Source organism: Mandrillus leucophaeus, unplaced genomic scaffold (assembly GCF_000951045.1).
Source record: "Mandrillus leucophaeus isolate KB7577 unplaced genomic scaffold, Mleu.le_1.0 Scaffold395, whole genome shotgun sequence".
Classification (NCBI taxonomy): domain Eukaryota; kingdom Metazoa; phylum Chordata; class Mammalia; order Primates; family Cercopithecidae; genus Mandrillus; species Mandrillus leucophaeus.
This window is the reverse complement of record NW_012104198.1, coordinates 280,702-299,669: the sequence shown is the minus strand read 5'-3', so window position 1 is coordinate 299,669 and position 18,968 is coordinate 280,702. Positions and strand designations below refer to the sequence as shown.

The following is an 18,968-nucleotide window of genomic DNA, read 5'->3' as shown; positions in this document are numbered from 1 at the left end:
GAGTCCATGGTGGAGCCTGCTAGAGACCAGAGGAGGTTCCCTTGGTGTCAGGAATCCAGCTGGCAAGCAGGGAAGCCTGTGTGACTGGAGCAGAATGAGAGAGGAAGCAGGAAGAGGCAGCTGAGGGCAGAGAGGGAGGCAGGGGCTGGATTTGCATTTTCTTCTCTAAGTTTGGAGGAAAACATTTGTGTATTTTTCAGCAGGTGGTGATGTTTTTTTGGCTTTTTGCTTTTAAAATACCATGATTCTATTTGGTCAAATCTCTCAGCATTCCCCCTGCCCTGTCACTTTATACCTCACTCCAGAAAACCTGGCCTACTCATAGTCTCCTGAATGTACCAGGCGGAAGAAGCCTATCATGGTTCCTTACACTTACCTGCCCATCCGCTTCCCTGTTCCTGTCATTCCTTCCTTCCCCTCCTTGTCTACCTGGCAAAACTCTCACTTTGCTGCCAAGTTGGGCTCTACCATCACCTGCTCTGGAAGACTTCCTTTACTCTCTCAAGCCAGTCTGGGTGCTTTGTATCTCCAATACCTCAGGTAGTTACAATTGGTGATTTATGTGAAGTCCTCGAGGGCCAGGGCAGTATTTACTTCACCTCTGAGTCCCCAGCATCTAACACTGTTTCTGGATCAACTAATTAATCCACTTACAAATCGTCGAACTCTTCTAAAACAATAAAATAAAAATTTGGGAGCAGATATATTCTAAAATATAACTTGTTCATGTTCGGTGATACCATATAGTACATTTTCATTTCTTTTCTGGGTATCTTTTGTAACAATTTTTTCCTGGTAAGATCGTATGAAAATAGCATAGCTCATATTAGCTGTTTCCTGAGTGCATTATAAAGTCTTTTCAGGATCTGTGATAGATGACCGCTGACAACTTCTTTAAAAAGTTCTAAGTCAAAACCATCTATGCCATGCTGTAAGGTGTAGAATTTGGGGTCCTGGACAATTGTTTGCTCCAATAGCAATAGCTACAAAATGTAGGACTTACAAGAATAACTAAGGAAAGTTACCAGGGCAAGGAGTTGGAGGCCAATAGCAATGTTTATCAATTCATCAGTCAATAGATATTTTAGATTGTTTAGATTGTTTCCACATTTGGGCTACTATGAACAATGACTTTTTTATGGTGCCCAAGAATTTCCATTTGAGAAGCAGAAGTTAAGGTGGGCTATGTGGGAAACGCCTGCATTGGTTAACTAGATCCTTTTCCAAAATCAGTATGTCTATATTAGGATGTATAAGCATTGAAAGACAAGCAACGTCATCATCAGTTTCTCCTAGAAGTATTCTAGTTCTCCAAGCTTGAAAAGTGAAGAGAAGGCTCTGTTAGAACAGCCTCTGGCACACAGATGCACCCAGCATGTCCCAGTCTCATAGGAGGCCCCCAGTAGGTGTTAGACGGATGCAAAAGAATCTACAGAAACAGCCAAAGGCTGGAAGTTGTTTTTGTTGTTGTTTTTCGTCTCCAATGCAAATCCAGAAATCCATAGCACAAGCCATTCTCAAGCCAGGAGGAAACAACAAAGAGGAAGTTTCCACAACCCCCTTGCATCACAGTTTCAAAATCAGGCTACATTTCAAGTAACTAGTGGTCTGAAGCCTAACCCTATAAATTTAGGACTGCTCCAGGGGAAAGGATAACAGCAGCAGAGCCACTGATCACTGGATTGTTTCAATGAGCTCAGTCTCCTGCATGTCTCAGTTCTTCCCCAGCCACCATCATGTTGCTGCCCCAATACAGAGGACAAACTCCCAAGAGAGGGGGTATTCCAGAGACCTCATCTGTACATTCCAGGATGTTTGAGGAAATATTCTCTGCTTAAAAGATATGTATGAAGCCTTATTTGTGACTTTTTCAGGAATCATCTTTGTGCCTGGGAGTCTCCAGCTGGCTGCCAAGGAAATTTGCTATCAATTACACATGTCTAAAGCCCAATACTTTGTGGCCAGTGAGGCTATGTTTCCACTCATGGACTCTGCCATGTTCGACTGCCCTACCTTGAAGACCAAGCTCCTGGTGTCAGATAAGTGCTATGATGGGTGGTTGGTTTTCAAGGAGATGATTCAGTAAGTGGACACTGAAAAAGAGAAACTTAAATCAACAGAATGTCTGATTTTGGAAGACAGAATGTTGTATGAGAAGGTGGTGTGAGTGGTTGTAATGAAAAGCTTAATGGTAATTTCTAGTCCTGGAAAAAAAAACAAAAACAAAAACAAAAAAAATCAGAGTAACTCCCCAACACCACCAACAGAAGAATCCCTGACCTGGCCTACAAGTTCTCAGTCTGAGTGAAAGTCTCATCTTCTGATTCATACTTGAGCATTCATTCTGAGATGGTAAAAAAATAGGTGATAAAAATATAAACACATATCAAAACATAATAAAAAGCTTATATATAAAAATATATATAATTATATAATGGAATACCATTCAGCCATTAAAAGGAATGAAATTATGTCTTTTGCAGCAAGCTGAATGGAACTGGAGGCCATTATCTTCAGTGAAATAACAGAAATGCAAAGTCAAACACTGCATGTTCTCACTTATAAATGGGAACTAAATAATGTGTACACACAAATATAGAGTGTAGAATAATAGACACTGGAGACTCGCAAAGGTGGGAGGTTTTGAGAGGGTGAATAATGGGAAATTACTTAATGGGTACAATGTTCACTATTTTGGTGACGGTTACACTAAAAGCCCAGATTTCACCATTATGTAACAAAACTACACTTGTATCCCTTAAATTTAAACAAATAATAATAAAAAAAACTCACTGGCACTGGGATATGGGAAAATACATATTAAAACAACAAAATGATGCCATATTTATCCTCAGGTTAGCCAAATACAGTAGTCTCCCCTTATCTGTGGTTTTGTTTTCTGTGGTTTCAGTTACCTGTGGTCAACCATGGTCCAAAATAGTTGACTACAGTACAATAAGATATTTTGAGAGAGAGAGAGATCACATTCACACAACTTTTATTACAGTATATTGTTGTAATTGTTCTATTTTATTAATTATTGTTTTTAATTTCTTACTGTGCCTAGTTTATAAATAAAACTTTATCATAAGTATGCATGTTTAGGAAAAAAGATAGTGTATATAGGGTTCAGTACTATTTGTGGTTTCAGGCACTTACTGGGAGTCTTGGAACATATCCCCCAAGTATAAGGTGGGACTACTGTATTAAGTTTGATAATTATAAATGCAGTCTTTAGAGAGTAATATTTTAGTGTTCAGAGATGTAAAAAAAAAACAAAAACAAAAAACAGTGAACAAGACAGACAAAGCTCCTACCCTCATGGATTTTATATTCTAGACAACAAAATGGACGACAAGAAAACACATAAAGCATCAAGGTAATACAGTTTCCAAAAGAAACTCCCAACCAAAACAGGCAAATTAAATAGAGTGATCTTATGTGGAGATGGGGGAATTATTTTAGATTTGGTGGCTTCTTAGGAGAGGATAAGCTGAGATTTGAATACTATAGAGCCAGCCTTTTGAATATCTAGGAATAATATCAGAGAGAATACTAAGGTAAAGGACCTGAGGTGGGAAGGAGCTTGACTTGTTTGAGGAACAGAAAGAATACCAGGGTGCCTGAAGTGTGGTGAGTGGAAAAGAGAGTGGGAGGAGAGGAGGTTAAATAGCAAGGGAGAGCGAGATTACAGCGGGTCTTGTAGGTCATGTAGGAGTGGTCTGTGGAACGTGGAGGGGAAGGACTTGATCTGAGTGACATTTAAAAAACTCCTTCAACTGCTGTCTGAACAATGAGAGACAAGACAGGTAGTAAAGGGAGCTGGTAGAAGGCTATTGCAGTCATCCAATTGAGAAGCCATGTTGTTGTAGACCATGATGGTGGCAGTGGAGACAGGACTGGGAATTTGCAAGGCAAATGAGGAACTCGCCTCAGGCACAAAATATAAAGGGGCACTGAAAAATCCAGTGATCAAGATAAATAATATTTTAATTTTCAAATACATTTTAAAAATCAAATTATAAAATAATTTTCATAATTGAAGTTTAAAAATTTGTATATAATTTTACATATTTATTTTATATATGTATATCATCTGTTTATAATTTTATAAATTTTATGTTTTTAATACAGTAATTTAATTTTTTAATTAAAAAAATCGTATTGGCAAACTTCTGCTGACAGATCACCTGCTTCTATTTTTATAAATACAATTTTATTGGAAGCAGAGACAAGATTAGGGTGACCAAATAAGGTGAGTCATGCAACTGCCTGGTTGGATTACAGGCTGTGTGAGAACTATACCTTGAAGCTGGCTTGATTGAATCCCATTCCTAAACCATATGGGGAATACTTGACCACTTTGGGAGCGTTCATTGTCATGTACTTATTTTAAATTTTGTGGCTAGGCACGGTGGCTCACACCTGTAATCCCAGCACTTTGGGAGGTCAAGGCAGGCGGATCACTTGAGGTCAGAGTTCAAGACCAGCCTGGCCAACATGGTGAAACCTCGTCTCTACTAAAATTGTAAAAATTAGCTGGGCGTGGTGGCAGGCCCCTGTAGTCCCAGCTACTTGGGAGGCTGAGGCAGAAGAATCGCTTGAACACGGGAGGCGGAGGTTACAGTGAGCTGAGATCACACCATTGCACTCCAGCCTGGATGGCAGAGCAAGATTCCATCTCAAAAATAAATAAATTAATTAAATTAAATTTGGATATTTTATTATTAATTTTTGACATTAGTTTTGATTATTTTTAAAATATTTTGATAAAATATTATTTATCTTGACTACTGAATTTGCTGGTATCCCCTTAAATATCATGTCTGTCACAAATGTTTCACTTGCTCCACCTTAGTCCCAGCCCTGAGTACAGATAATGAAGAGACACAGACTTGTGACATGTTGTAGAGGTAAAGTTGTCAGAGTTTGCCAATGGTTAGGATGTGGCATACATAGCTGGGTAGATAAGTAGATAGATAAAGAAAGACTGATAATAAGGATTACTACAGATTTTTGCCTTGAGCAATTGAGTAAATAGAGGGTATTTTACTGAGAAAAATAAAGCTGAAACATAAAGGCATCGTATATTACTTATCCAACAGAAATTAATGCAAAAAAATTAAGGGAAAAAATGGCAGCTGCACCTCTAATAAATCATCCCCCAATATACCAAGATATTAGCTGTTATTTTAAAAAATAAAAGATTACCAAACCAGGAGCCTAGGCTGTAGGTCAGAGAACCTAAATTTAGAACCTTGCTGTTGCATCTTTTGTAATTTATAGCGTTGTACCTCCAAAGCAGACCTTCATGGGGACCAAAAGTCAACATCCAATGGCTATATTCTTCACCAATGGGACAATGGGAGCTTCTAAACCGGCCGAGTATTCCCAGTATGATTTGGGAATGGAATTCAGCCAGGCTTCCAGATATAGTCCTCACACACTCTGTTCAGGCTTGGAAGCTCTTCTCTGGGGTGGTAAAGGGAGAGTTTCATGAGACTAAAGCTAAGAAAAGAGTTCGTTACTCAAGATTGCAGAAAACATCAATATTGAGAGAAGGAACAGGGCTGAAAGCAGGGTGGGAGGGTGTATACCAAAGGATCAAAAGCAGATTACTACAGATAAAAAAATCTAAGAGCATGTGGAAAAAAGAGGAAGAGCAGTAAATCCATGCAGCTAAGGAGGGATCCAGGATGATTACCCCAAAGACGCACCGTTGGATGTTACTTGTTCTTCAGTGCTACCAGCACCGGGGTGAATAATTGTGTTGACCACTATATGTAGTAATAAACACAGAGATAGAGTCACAATTTATGAGGGTTTGGGGTTCTAGAGTCAGATTCTAAGATGAGAATCACATGTCATCACACTATCCCTTTAAAAACATTATTTAAGTAGCTCACGAATACTTTTGGGCATGAGTCACTGGGCCAACGCGAATGCCTCTTTCTAGCATCAGTAAAATTGCCACAATTTTACTGGCAATATCCAGGCTTATTACTCAAAGCAACAATGATCAAAACAAGGCTTCTGGAGTTCAGAAGTAAATGCCTCTCTTGGCAAATTCAAGGGATGCTGAAACTCATTTCAATCTCTTTGGTTGAATACTCAATTAAGTAATTAATTGGGTGGCATTTGTTTTAGTTTGGCTTGTCTGCGGTTAAGTTTACCGACCTTACATTCAATTCTGCGTAAGATAAATGGTTGTGTGTTGTGACTCCACACTCAAGTTCTACCCAAAAGTCCCTTAGGGGAAATAGGTGTATGTGATGTTCATACTCACCTCAAAGGCTTTGACTCTCACAAGCTATAATGGCCAGTGGATATCAGGTAGAGAATTAGAATAGGAGAAACTATTCCAACTCATTTATTAAAATGGTTTAGGAGATCATTCATTTATTCAAATCATTAATCAATTTTATTAATTACACTTCAGAGACACTTCAGAGACCCCTGAAAGCCATGATTCCTGGAAGGCAGTATCATACCAGTTAAGTGATAACCACAGAATTTAAGGAGACTCCATTAGCCTCCTGGTCTCATAGCCTTTGTTTGTTTCCATTTGGGTGGTCCTTGTTTCTCTCCACAGGTTAGTGCTTGATAATAGCAAGAATTATTATTGTTGCTAGTACTAACATGAGAAAATCCAAATGGCTTTCCTATTCCTCTTTAGATGGTGGATGGACCTCCAGCTAACAAGTATTTTGTGGTCTAAGTGATGCCTTTGATGGATCTTTACCTCTAAGTACTGCCTTGGGAGCTCAGCTCCAAGGAGCCCATGTGTTTCTACGTCACATGCCAATTTTCTGTCCTGAGACTGTTCTAAATGTAAGACCAGGTCCTTGTTGTGGGACATGGGGCAAAGGCCAGAAAGAGGTATTAGCAATGGCCCAGTGGCTCATGCCCCAAATGGGGCAAATCAAGAATTAAATCTGGAGTGTGATCTTGACATAAAGATGCTCTCCCTACTTCTGAGAGCAATGCCCTCTCACTTCTCTAGGGCCTTTGGAATTGGGAGGACTTGACTACTTCAGTTGTATCACTCAAAAGGAAACTTTTTTTTTTTTTTTTTTGAGACAGAGTCTTGCTCTGTTGCCCAGGCTGGAGTGCAATGGCATGATCTCGGCTCACTACATTTTTTTTTTTTTTTTTGGAGACAGAGTCTTGCTCTGTCGCCCAGGCTGGAGTGCAATGGCGTGATCTCGGCTCAACCTCCCGCTTCCCGGGTTCAAGCGATTCTCCTGTCTCAGCCTCCCAAGTAGCTGGAATTGCAGGTGTCCGCCACCATGCCCAGCTAATTTTCGTATTTTTACTAGAGACAGAGTTTCACCATGTTGGCCAGGCTGGTCTCGAACTCCTGACCTCAGGTCATCCACCTACCTTGGCCTCCCAAAGTGCTGGGGTTACTGGCGTGAGCCACTGTTCCTGGCCTGAAAAGAAAACTCTTAAAAGACAATAATGATATTGAAGAAGACAATATTAATATCAGTTACTATTCATTGACTACTCACCAGTACTTCATATGCATTATTTCATTTCATCCCCCCAACAACCCTGTAAGGGAAAAACTGGGTAAACTGAGTCTCATAGAGGATAAATACCTAGCCCAAGGAATCACAGAGGTGGAATTAGACATTAAGCAATCATGGTCTATTGGACTCCACTGCACAATCTCTAAACTGTTGTGCTAACCTCTTAAGTGCCTCCACAATCCACAATTTTACTGACAATATCCAGGCTTATTATTCGAAGCAACAAAGATCAAAATAAGGCTTCTAGGATCCAGAAGTAAATGCCTCATTGTGTATCTATTCAGATATCAGTGAATAACATGATAGCTGCTAGGTTCACATAGCTGAAGCTAAATTCTCTCCCAAGGTCTGGAGGGTGAAGAATCACTAAATCTCCAAGACAAAGGGTATGCCCCAGCTGAGTCTCAAAGTTAGTGGCCATCTTCCCTGAACCTTCCCCACCACGGTCTCACTATCTTTCCCATTTAACATATAGATTTGGTTTTTCTTTTTATTTATTTATTTATTTATTTATTATTATTATACTTTAAGTTGTAGGGTACATGTGCATAACGTGCAGGTTTGTTACATATGTATACTTGTGCCATGTTGGTGTGCTGCACCCATCAACTCGTCATTTACATCAGGTATAACTCCCAATGCAATCCCTCCCCCCCCACCTCCCCATGATAGGCCCCGGTGTGTGATGTTCCCCTTCCTGAGTCCAAGTGATCTCATTGTTCAGTTCCCACCTATGAGTGAGAACATGCGGTGTTTGGTTTTCTGTTCTTGTGATAGTTTGCTAAGAACGATGGTTTCCAGCTGCATCCATGTCCCTACAAAGGACACAAACTCATCCTTTTTTATGGCTGCATAGTATTCCATGGTGTATATGTGCCACATTTTCTGGTCCCAGGCTCTGTTCAGGTCTTCCACCAACACTCTATCTGCAAATCCACTGATGTACCAGGAACTGCTTCAGCACAAGTGTTTCGCCAGGTAAGAGAGGATCTTTCAGGAGAGAGTCCATTTCCACTCATGGTATCATAAATAGATTAGAAACCCTCAATTTGTTGAAGTAGATCCAATCCTATCTTTCATTAACACACCTATCTTGTTGCCATTTATGACAATAACTTTGTTAGAGTGTGGGATTTTTTTTATTATCTTGTGACTATTCAAGGCCATATCTTCTGGCTCCAGAGGAGTCCAGAATATAAAACTAAATTATAATCATAAAGTTGAGTTTGCTTAATCAATTTGTGAATTATACCTCCCTTTAAAAAGATAAACATTAAAGACAAATGCATTACCTGTAAATAAGGTAAATATTAAAAATGAAGACCACCTTCTTTATTGGATGTAAATCCTTTTAGATGTTTTAAAAATAAATTCATATCTATCTTTATCTACCTATCTTCATTGCAATATACTGAAATATTGGAATCAGATTATATAGATGGTATCATACCATATATATCATAGTAAAACCTGCATTTTCACTCCACACTGTTCCTTAGAGCTCTATTTATGATAATATGTGCAATATATTTTAATCATTGCATAGTATTCCTTAGTATGATTTATATGTTAATGAGCCCCAAGTACCTATCAAAGATACTTGAATCTTTTCCAAGCTGCTGAAATAAGAATCTTTGCACATATCCTAGAATTCTCTAGAGTACCCACTGAAAAGTGGAATTGCCAATGTTTTGTGGAATCTGTGCCCAGATTAATCATCACTAAAGATTAATGAGAAATCACAGGTTCCAAAGCATTGTGTCATGCCTTAGAGTTTGCTAAATAATAATTTAACTCTAAATTTTACTTTAGCTGTGTGAGCAAGGACATATACTCTATGAAGGGAGCATTTGTGGTAGCAAACAATAGCAACATATTAAATTACGATGACATAAACAAATGTCTAGTTCATTGGCATTTTATGGAGCAATTAAAAAAAGTTAAAATACAGTTTATCTTTATTCATCAACATGTCATCCCATATAAAATGTTCAGATTCTTTCTTTTCTTTCTTTCTTTCTTTTTTTTTTTTTTTTGAGACAGGGACTTGCTCTGTTGCCTGGGCTGCTGAGGTGCTCAAGGGATCCTCCCATCTCAGCCTCCCAAGTAACTGGGACTACAGGTGCATGCCACCACACCTGGATATTTTTTTTTCATTTTTTCTAGAGACCTGGTCTCACTATGTTGCCTGGTCTTGAACTCCTGGGCTCAAGCAAGTCTCCTACCTCTGCTTCCCAAAATGCTGGGATTACAGGCATGAACCACTGTGCTCAGATAGATTATTTCTTATACTCTTGAAAGAAAAGGACTTAAAATTTTACAAATAGTCAACTCTCACTTGTACCCTAAAATTAACAATAAAAAGGCAATGATAAGATGGTGCCTTTGGAATTAATTCAGAAACAGTTCTCCAGTTCTGATCTTTCTTAGTCTCAAGACCTAACTGGGTGGGCAAGTATTATCTAATACAGATGAGCTACCACATAACAATTAATTGACACTATTATGTTCAAAATACATAGTCATTCTATCTCTATCTGAGACCATGAAGAGTTTTGCTCTAATCATCTTCCCACACTGGAACCTTCCACCATTACCAAAATAAAATACACATAAAATGAATTGTGGGTTCATAAAAAGTGTTCTCTACTATTCTATGTCTGGGGCCCTATGGAAACTTCTCATAATATCCAGAGACTTTCAGCTCAGTTCGTAAAATTGGTGGCTGTCTCTCCATCCCTAGACTTCAGAAAATTAGTTCTTTCTTTACCTTACCATTGCTGACACATTCTTTATACACAGGCAAGGCTTTTTGGGTGATAATAGAACTCAGAAGGGTTTCTACCGAAGGCTGGCTTCCTGCCATCAGTTAATAATTATTGATTTACTTTTAACATGAATACTACTTGTCCAGAAGAGTAAATGAGTCTTCATAGAGATTGATGTAACTGGGGTGTCTGAATAATCTAAAAGACTAGTAATAAGAACATAAACTATCACTTAATGAGTACCTCCTACATACTTGGCAATATCTGTATCATTTTTGCAAGTTTCTTTCTCACAACAGACCTGCTATTGGTAGAAATACTCACTAAGGCTAAGAACAACTTTTGATGCCTCTGCAGCTACAGATTTAAGAGTCTGAAGCTTTGTGTGGCTGTAGGAAGATCCATCAGCCCTGGGGTGACTGAGGACTGGAAACACATCACTAAATTGAACATCTATGAAGGCTATGGCAAGACAGCAACTGTAGGTTGATGCTGATTCACCATTCAGCCAGAAACCAAACTTGTCCATTCACTATGTACACACATTCTCAGAGCACTAGCACACACTAGAAATGCAGAACTGGATCTGACGCACGGGAAAAGGAATTGTTTTAATCTAAAGGGACCCCTCCCCGCCTTTCATTGCAAGACAAAGAATTACAAGTACAGATAACTTATAAACTTACAGTTTTCACAGCAGGTAGTTGAGCTAGTTTCCACCTGACAATTCCTGTTTACTCTGTGAAGTATGAGGCAATGTCACCTGATGAGAATGAGAAAATGATGTGATAGAATTCTGAGTGGAGGATGTTTAAAATGATCATTGCTGAATACAGAAGAAAGAGCAGACTGTGAAAATAAAGGAGAAATGGGTAATTATAAGAGCACATTTGAGGTTGCTGAGCATTAATCTTCAAAGTCACTAATCTATGTAGTTGCGTGATTTTCTCCAATACCACTCTAAAACACAGATATAAGCATTGTGAAAGTGAACAGTTGGATTGAAGCAGGATTAAAGTTGTGCCAAGAAGATCCAATAAAAGGGCAATGGGCAAGGGATCTAGTGATATTGGAAAGAAAATAGTTAAGATGAAAGACTAAGAAACTAAGCTGACTGGGGAAGGAAAAGAATTCAAGAAAAGGCAGATAAGTTTTGTGAAGGCAAAGCACTGGGGATGTCAATGGAGCTGGAATGACTGAAGGTAGTTGTTTTAGGCTGCTTAGGCTGCTGTAACAAAACATCATAGATTGGGTGACTTCAACGACCAAAACTTATTTCACTCACAGTTGTAGATGCTGGATGTCTAAGATCAGAGTGCCAACATGGTCAGGTTCTGGGGAGGGCCCTCTTCTGCGTTGCAGACTACCAACTTCTGGTGGTATTCTCACATGACAGAGAGAGTGAGAGAGAGAGAGAAAGAGAGAGAGAGAGAGTGAGAAAGAGAGAGAGAGAGAGAGGGAGAGAGAAAGGAAGAGAGAGAGCAAAAAGTCTCTTTCTCTGTTTTGTTGTTGTTACTTTTTTTCTTAAGAGTTAGGGTCTTGCCTTATTGCCTAAACTGGAGTGCAGTGATGCAGTCATAGCTCCCTACAGCCTCAAACTCCTGGGCTCAAGTGATTCTCCAACCTCAGCCTCCCAAACAGCTGGGACTACAGGTACACACCATCACACTTGGCTAATCATTTATATTTTTTAGTAGAGACAGAGTCTTACTATGTTGCCCAGGCTGGTCTCAAACTCCTGGCCTCAAGTGATCCTCCTGCCTCAGCCTCCCAGAGTATTTAGGACAGGCACGAGCCCCCATGTCCAGTGTCTCTTCTTATGAGGGAAGAAATCCCATCATGAGGGCATCACTCTCATGACCTAATCTAAAGCCAATTACCTCCCAAAAGCCCTATCTCAAAATACCATCACAGTGAGGAGAAGGGCTTTAGCACATGGATTTGGGAGAGATACAATTTAGTCCATAGCAATAGTGGTCAAAAAGTGAGACACATAGACTTAAGATTTCAGAGGTAGAACATTTGCAGGTGATGCCAACACAAGGGTATAACCACAGATGGATTAAGTGTCATGACACTCCCTAGAGATCAGGGTCAATAAATGAAGAGACCAGAGGGTAGGACTGGTCATTCATATACATGTAGGAGGCACTCAGGATGATGGTGGCACATGGAGTAAAGGAAAGATCGTGAACCTCATGATGAAGGTTTTAATGAATAAGGAATGACTGGGAGATTGGGAAACTATAGCAACCAGGAGTAGTAGAGGGTAGTAAAGGTAAGTGGTGTGAGTCTTAGAAAGACAGGGGCATTGTACATAGGGTCAGAAAAGTAATGGCTAGGAGTGATCATCTCTTATGTTTTAAAATATCAGACAAAATGTGAGTCTGGTGATATTTTGACTAGAAGTCACATGACCTAGATTCCAATACAACTATGCTATAGAACAACTGAAGGAGTCGTAAGAGGGCCCTCTGTCTTTCTCTGTGCCTGATTTCTGATTCCTTCATTCACTCACCCATTCCATGAACACTTATGGAAAGCCCACACTCTCCTAAGCATGGGGACATTGTGATAAGCCAAGCCACAACAACCTTCACGGGGATGCAGAGTAGCAGAGCAGATTTAATCAAAGAATTGTGCAGTAGAAGTATAGCCAAAACCAGAAATAATTGCTCTGAAGTGAAGACCAGAACTCAGTGAAGGTATATTACAAATAATCTAACTTCTTTTAGGGAATTAAGAAAACCTTCCCTAAGAAATTCCTGTTCTGAGAGCTGAAGGACAAATAAGAGTTCACCAGGTGGGGGAGGTGGCATCTTGGGTGGAAGGGATCAGGTTGCACCAGAGAAACCCTCCGAGGGTTAATGCAGAGACTACAGAGGGTCAGGGGGCTGGGATGCAGGAGTCACTGGAGAGGTGGGGACGATCCAGACCTTCCAAGGCCTTTAGAGCCAATACAGCTCATGGTCACCCAATGTTCATCCTGCCTTCTCTCTCATGGTAAGACAATAAGCTGAATGTGCAATGAATCAGTCAAGGCAGAAAAGCTAAACAAGTTGCCAAGGTCACACAGCTACTTGCTTTAAAATGTTTTAAGTGAGATATTATTCATATACCGTAAAATTCACCATTTTAAATATATACCTGAGTGGCTTTTAGTATATTTATAAGGTTCCAAAACCATCAATAGAAGCCCTTGCTTTTAAGCCCTACCTACTTTGGCCTCTTTCAACCTTCAGAAGAGATCATTTAATTGTATATACACATATATATGCGTATATATATAATTTTATATTTATAAATATATAATATATTGTTTAATATTTTGTCTATTAAGTATATTATGCATTGTTTAATATTTCATATTTATTAAATATATATAATACATGTTTATGTGTTTAAGTGTGACTTTTTTTTTCTTCAACTTTTAAGTTCAGAGGTACATGTGCAGGATGTGCAGGTTCATTACATAGGTAAACTTGTGCCATGGTGATTTGCTGCACGGATCATCCCTTCACCTAGGTATTAAGCTCAGCATCCATTAGCTATTCTTCCTGATGCTCTCCCACCTGCCACGCCTTCCTCCGACAGCCTCGACTGTGTGTTGTTCCCCCCGATGTGTCCATGTTTTCTCATCACTCAGCTCCCACTTATAAGTGAGAATATGTGGTGGTTGGTTTTCTGTTCTTTCATTTGTTTGTTGAGAATAATGTCTTCCAACTCCATCCATGTCCCTGCAAAGGACATGATCTCATTCCTTTTAATGGCTACATGGTATACATATACCACATTTTCTTTATCCAGTCTGTCATTGATGGGTGCTTAGGTTGATTCCATGTCTTTGCCATTGTGAATAGTGCTGCAATGAACATACATATACATGTATCTTTATAATAGAATGGTTTAAATTCCTTTGGGTATATACCCAGTAATGGGATTGCTGGATCAAATGGTATTTCTGTCTCTAGGTCTTTGAGGAATTGTCACAGTGTCTTCCACAATGGTTGAACTAACTTATACTCCCACCAACAATGTAAAAGAGGACCTAAACTATACCCTACAACAAATGGACTTAACAGATATTTACAGAACATTCTGCCCAACAGCTGCAGAATATACATTCTGTTCATCAGAACATGGAACATTCTCCAAGATAGACCATATAATAGTGTTGCAGGAAGTCAGGGACCCTGAATGGAGGGACCAGTTGGAGCTGCAGCAGAGGAACATAAATTGTGAAGATTTCATGGACATTTACCAGTTCCCAAATAATACTTTCATAATTTCTTATGCCTGTCCTACTTTAATCTCTTAATCCTGTTATCTTCGTAAACTGAGGATGTACATCACCTCAGGGCCACTATGATAATTGTATTAACTGTACAAATTGATTGTAAAACGTGTGCTTGAACAATATGAAACCAGCGCAACTTGAAAAAGAACAGAATAACAGTGATTTTAGGGAACAAGGGAAGACAACCATAAGGTCTGACTGCCTGTGGGGTCAGGCAAAATGGAGCCATATTTTTCTTCTTGCAGAGAGCCTATAAACAGACGTGCAAGTAGGGATGATATTGCTAAATTCTTTTCCTAGCAAGGAATATTAATAATTAACACCCTGGGGAAGGAATGCATTCCTGGGGGAAGGTCTATAAATGACCACTCAGGGGGTGTCTGTGTTATGTGGTTGAGATAAGGACTGAAATACACCCTGGTCTCCTGCAGTACCCTCAGGCTTACTAGGATTGGGAAACTCCACCCTGGTAAATTTGAGGTCAGACCAGTTCTCTGCTCTCAAACCCTGTTTTCTGTTGTTTAAGATGTTTATCAAGACAATACGTGCACCACTGAACATAGACCCTTATCAGTAATTCTGCTTTTGCCCTTTGCCTTCCGATCTTTGCTGGGCCCTTATCAGGAGTTTCTGGTTTTGCCCTTGTCCTGTTTCCTCAGAAGCATGTGATCTTTGTTCTCCTTTTTGCCTTTTGAAGCATGTGATTTTTGTGACCTACTCCCTGTTCTTGCACCCCGTCCCCTTTTGAAATCCTCAATAAAACTTGCTGGCTTTAAGGCTCAGGTGGGCATCACCATCCTACTGATACGTGGTGTCACCCCTGGAGGCCCAACTGTAAAATTCCTCTGTTTGTACTCTTTCTCTTTATTTCTCAACTGGCCGACACTTATGGAAAATAGAAAGAACCTACGTTGAAATATTGGGGGTGGGTTCTACCAATACAATAGGCCATAAAACAAGTCTCAGTAAATTTAAGAAAATCGAAATTATATAAAATACTCTCTCAGACCACAGTGGAATAAAATTAGAAATCAACTACAAAAGGAACCCTCAAAACCATAGAAATACATGGAAATTAAATAACCTGCTCCTGAATGATCATTGGGTCAACAATGAAATCAAGATGGAAATTAAAAAATTCTTTGAACTGAACAATAATAGTGATACAACCTATCCCCTCACCTGGGCCTTTGTTCTCAGTTCTTTCTTTCTCTGCTTCTCTCTGCTCCCTCCGTTTTCCCTCCTTTCTCTCTCTCTTTCTCCTTCTTTCTCTCTGTCCTTCCCCCTACCCCCTTTCTCTTCCCCCACTCTCATTCTTTCTCTGTGTGTCCCTTTCTCTTACAAATCTCACCCCCCATGCTCTGTGCTCCTCTCCAGTCCTGTTCAGAGGGAGCCTCTCATCATCAACCTCTGCACATCCCACAATTTAAAAATTACAGAAAGATGGTGGAGGGACACAAAACTTATTGAGAAATATCTGCTCCCAGCTCAGCTTCTGTCAGACCCACCTGCATTTGGTACTACTAGGGGCAGCTGGTTCAGTGGGGATAGGGCTCTGACAAACCTTGAGCTTCTGCAGGGTCTCATCACTGGCTCCACAGCCACTGCTGGTCCCTCTTCTATTCCCTATTGAGATAAATCAGCCACCTCATGGGGATACATTCCTGTCTATCTTATCACAAGGAACCCCTGTGACTGGCAGCCACCAGGTGCCCAATGACCATTTCTAAAATGAATGAGCACAATCGCCACTCATGGCTTGATACAGGATGTTCCCCAACCCCAAAAGGCCCCCCTGGGGCCCTCCTAGTTAACACTACCCAAAGGGCAACCCTGCTTCTGCAGCCAGCATTGCAATATCTGCCCGGGTTTGAACAGTGTATAAGGAATCACACCTGGTATACTGGAGGGTCATCTGGTCCTAAGGAAGCAGATTCCCAGACAGATAGGACTGCAAACCTTTATTAGGAGAAACACTACGGAAGATTAGAGACAGACAAGGCAGCACTGGGCAGGGAGCATAAAATGTATTGGATACTTTTTCCAAATTATGTAGGAGCCACAGCATGGCTGTCACAGCTCAGGGGCCTCTTCAATTTTCAGCTTGTCCTGTAAGGCAAAAAAAAAAAAAAAAAAAAAGAATTTCCATGTGATCTTCTTTTGCCTTATATACACTTTGTCCTTTATAAAATTTCTGTGCCCCTGATAAATACTTCTGTGTGTGGCTGCATCTGTGTCTATATGCCATGGAAAGCAATTATCTACGGGTCTCAGGTATAGGTCTTACAATTTAACTGTGTACATATTCTTATAATTATCTTTTCTTTTATCTAGTAGAATCTGAATTTTAATCGTGGAGACAGGGGCTATGCCTTATCTTTTGAAACAGGGATTGGAAATCTCTGGGCCTGAGCTGTTACAGCCTATGGTTTATCTAATGAACTTCAACAAACATCTTTTGATGATCTTCTGAGTGGGAATATTTTCATTTAAACAGTGAGGGGGTGAGTGTCTAACACCTGTAAGCTATTTTGCAAGATGCTTTCTTTATGGGCTTGGTCTCTTCGTCTTCACAATGACCTCATCAACCACATCATCCCCAGCTCATTTATAAGAAAGCTGAGGCTCTGAGCTCCACTGAAAGTTGGTGTCTGGGCTCAGACAGCAGTGACAGAGGGAAGGGTGACAATTTTGCATGACAATGTTGGAGATACAAAGCTGGGAGTCAGAGGTGAGAAGCAGAGGGTGCCAGGAATGAGCTGAGACCCAACCTGCCAGGCCTTCAGTTCCCCACCAGAGTTAGTCTCATTCTGAAGGCCAAGGCCGCAGCTCCACTGAACCACTGTTAGTCTCCTTGAGTCATAATAAACTCAGGCAGACAGGGTCCCCTCATAGAACCAAATTACATTTCCCAGACCTGTAGGCATTCATTCACCCTGATCCAGAGCCTTCACACATCCGGGGAAAGAATCATCTTTCCTGCAGATAATGGACTAAAGGCTTTAGGGCAACAAGGAACTTCTTGGGAGGAAAATTCCCTTGTCTACACTGTGCCATCTGAGCTCTCCCATAATGGCTCTGCTGTGGCCCTCACGCAGCCACTACGCTCCTGCTCACACTGCTTGTACTTGCCAGAAGCGGCCTTCCAGCTCCACCTAAGTGAGTTCAACAACCCCCCATGTGACATCTCCTCACTTTAGCCCTCTTCCACACCCTCCTCTTTATTCTCAGAAGAATCTGTCTTCCTCTTTTGCACTCTGGGGCCCTTCACTCATGCTTCCATTATGGATGGCCACAGGATCCCTGCCCTTTGCTGTGTGTCTCTCTGCTGCAGGACATAGGAAGCACTGCAAGTCAAGGGTGCGTCTCATCCCTCACAGAGCTGGCCATTTTGTCAAGGTTCCATACATGCCTGCAAAATTGGTATTTGTGGCTTCTATAAGCAATCTCTTTCCTCATCTACAAGAGATACCTGCTGCCTTGCTCGTGATGGAGATGATGCAACCCACTGTGAGTCCTCAGAAACTTGAGAAATGTAACCACGTCGCCGGGCCCGGTGGCTCATGTCTGTAATCTCAGCACTTTGGGAGGCTGAGGCTGGCGGATCATCTGAGGTCAGGAGTTCGAGACCAGCCTGACCAACATGGATAAACCCTGTCTCTACTAAAAATGCAAAAAAATTAGCCCGGCATGGTGGCACATGCCTGTAATCCCAGCTACTTGGGAGGCTGAGGCAGGAGAGTTACTTGAACATGGGAGGTGGAGATTGCGGTGAGCCGAGATTGCTCCATTGCGCTCCAGCCTGGGCAACAAGAGTGAAACTCTATCTCAAAAAAAAAAAAAAAAAAAGTAACCACATCCCCAGCCAGTGTTACCCTTGTACTGCAAAGTCCTGCAGTACCATCTGTGACATTTCTTTCTATTCACTCAATGAGGAAAAAAAAAAAAAGATAAATCCGCTTTAAAAGTCAGTCCATACTGTTCAGATCAACATACCAAGTGGTGTGCATGGAGGCAGTGGTCGTGTTCCCAGAGGCCACCCAGGCAGAGGAGTTGTCTGGCAGCCCACGAATGGTCCTGAAGGGCCAGCCGTGCAGTAGAGCAAGTAGGGCAATCCTGAGAAAGGGGCCCTTCTGACGCCATATTGACCTGCAGAGCAGAAGGAAGAAAAGTCTCAAAATGCATTAATATGATGGACAAAAACACCAACACCAATGCAAGCTGCACCCCATGTAACAGGTGACAGTCCCTGGCACCTTTCCTTTCACCAGGTTTCAAAATAGCAGTGTCAGTGCCAAAAAATCTCCCTTCTACTGAGTCCTGAGGACAGCTGGGGTGTGAAGGGAAGCTATGAGGATAACCTGCTGT

General features: G+C 40.8%; 1 protein-coding gene and 1 long non-coding RNA gene across 2 annotated transcripts; one reads left to right on the top strand and one right to left on the bottom strand.

Annotated features, from left to right (window-relative positions):
• Positions 1–1,882: 1,882 nt before the first annotated feature.
• On the top strand, positions 1,883–10,793 carry ACSM6 (acyl-CoA synthetase medium-chain family member 6). Its single transcript, XM_011991444.1, is given in 6 exon segments — positions 1,883–2,082; positions 5,287–5,434; positions 6,681–6,712; positions 6,714–6,831; positions 8,431–8,513; positions 10,661–10,793. Coding segments are annotated over 6 exon segments (660 nt in total). The 5' UTR covers positions 1,883–1,936.
• A 5,753-nt stretch (positions 10,794–16,546) lies between these two features.
• On the bottom strand, positions 16,547–18,752 carry LOC105547679. Its single transcript, XR_001007253.1, has 2 exons — positions 18,597–18,752; positions 16,547–16,709 (listed from the first exon to the last, which is right to left on the bottom strand). It is a non-coding gene; the product is annotated as an uncharacterized LOC105547679 (long non-coding RNA).
• Between the last annotated feature and the right edge of the window lie 216 nt (positions 18,753–18,968).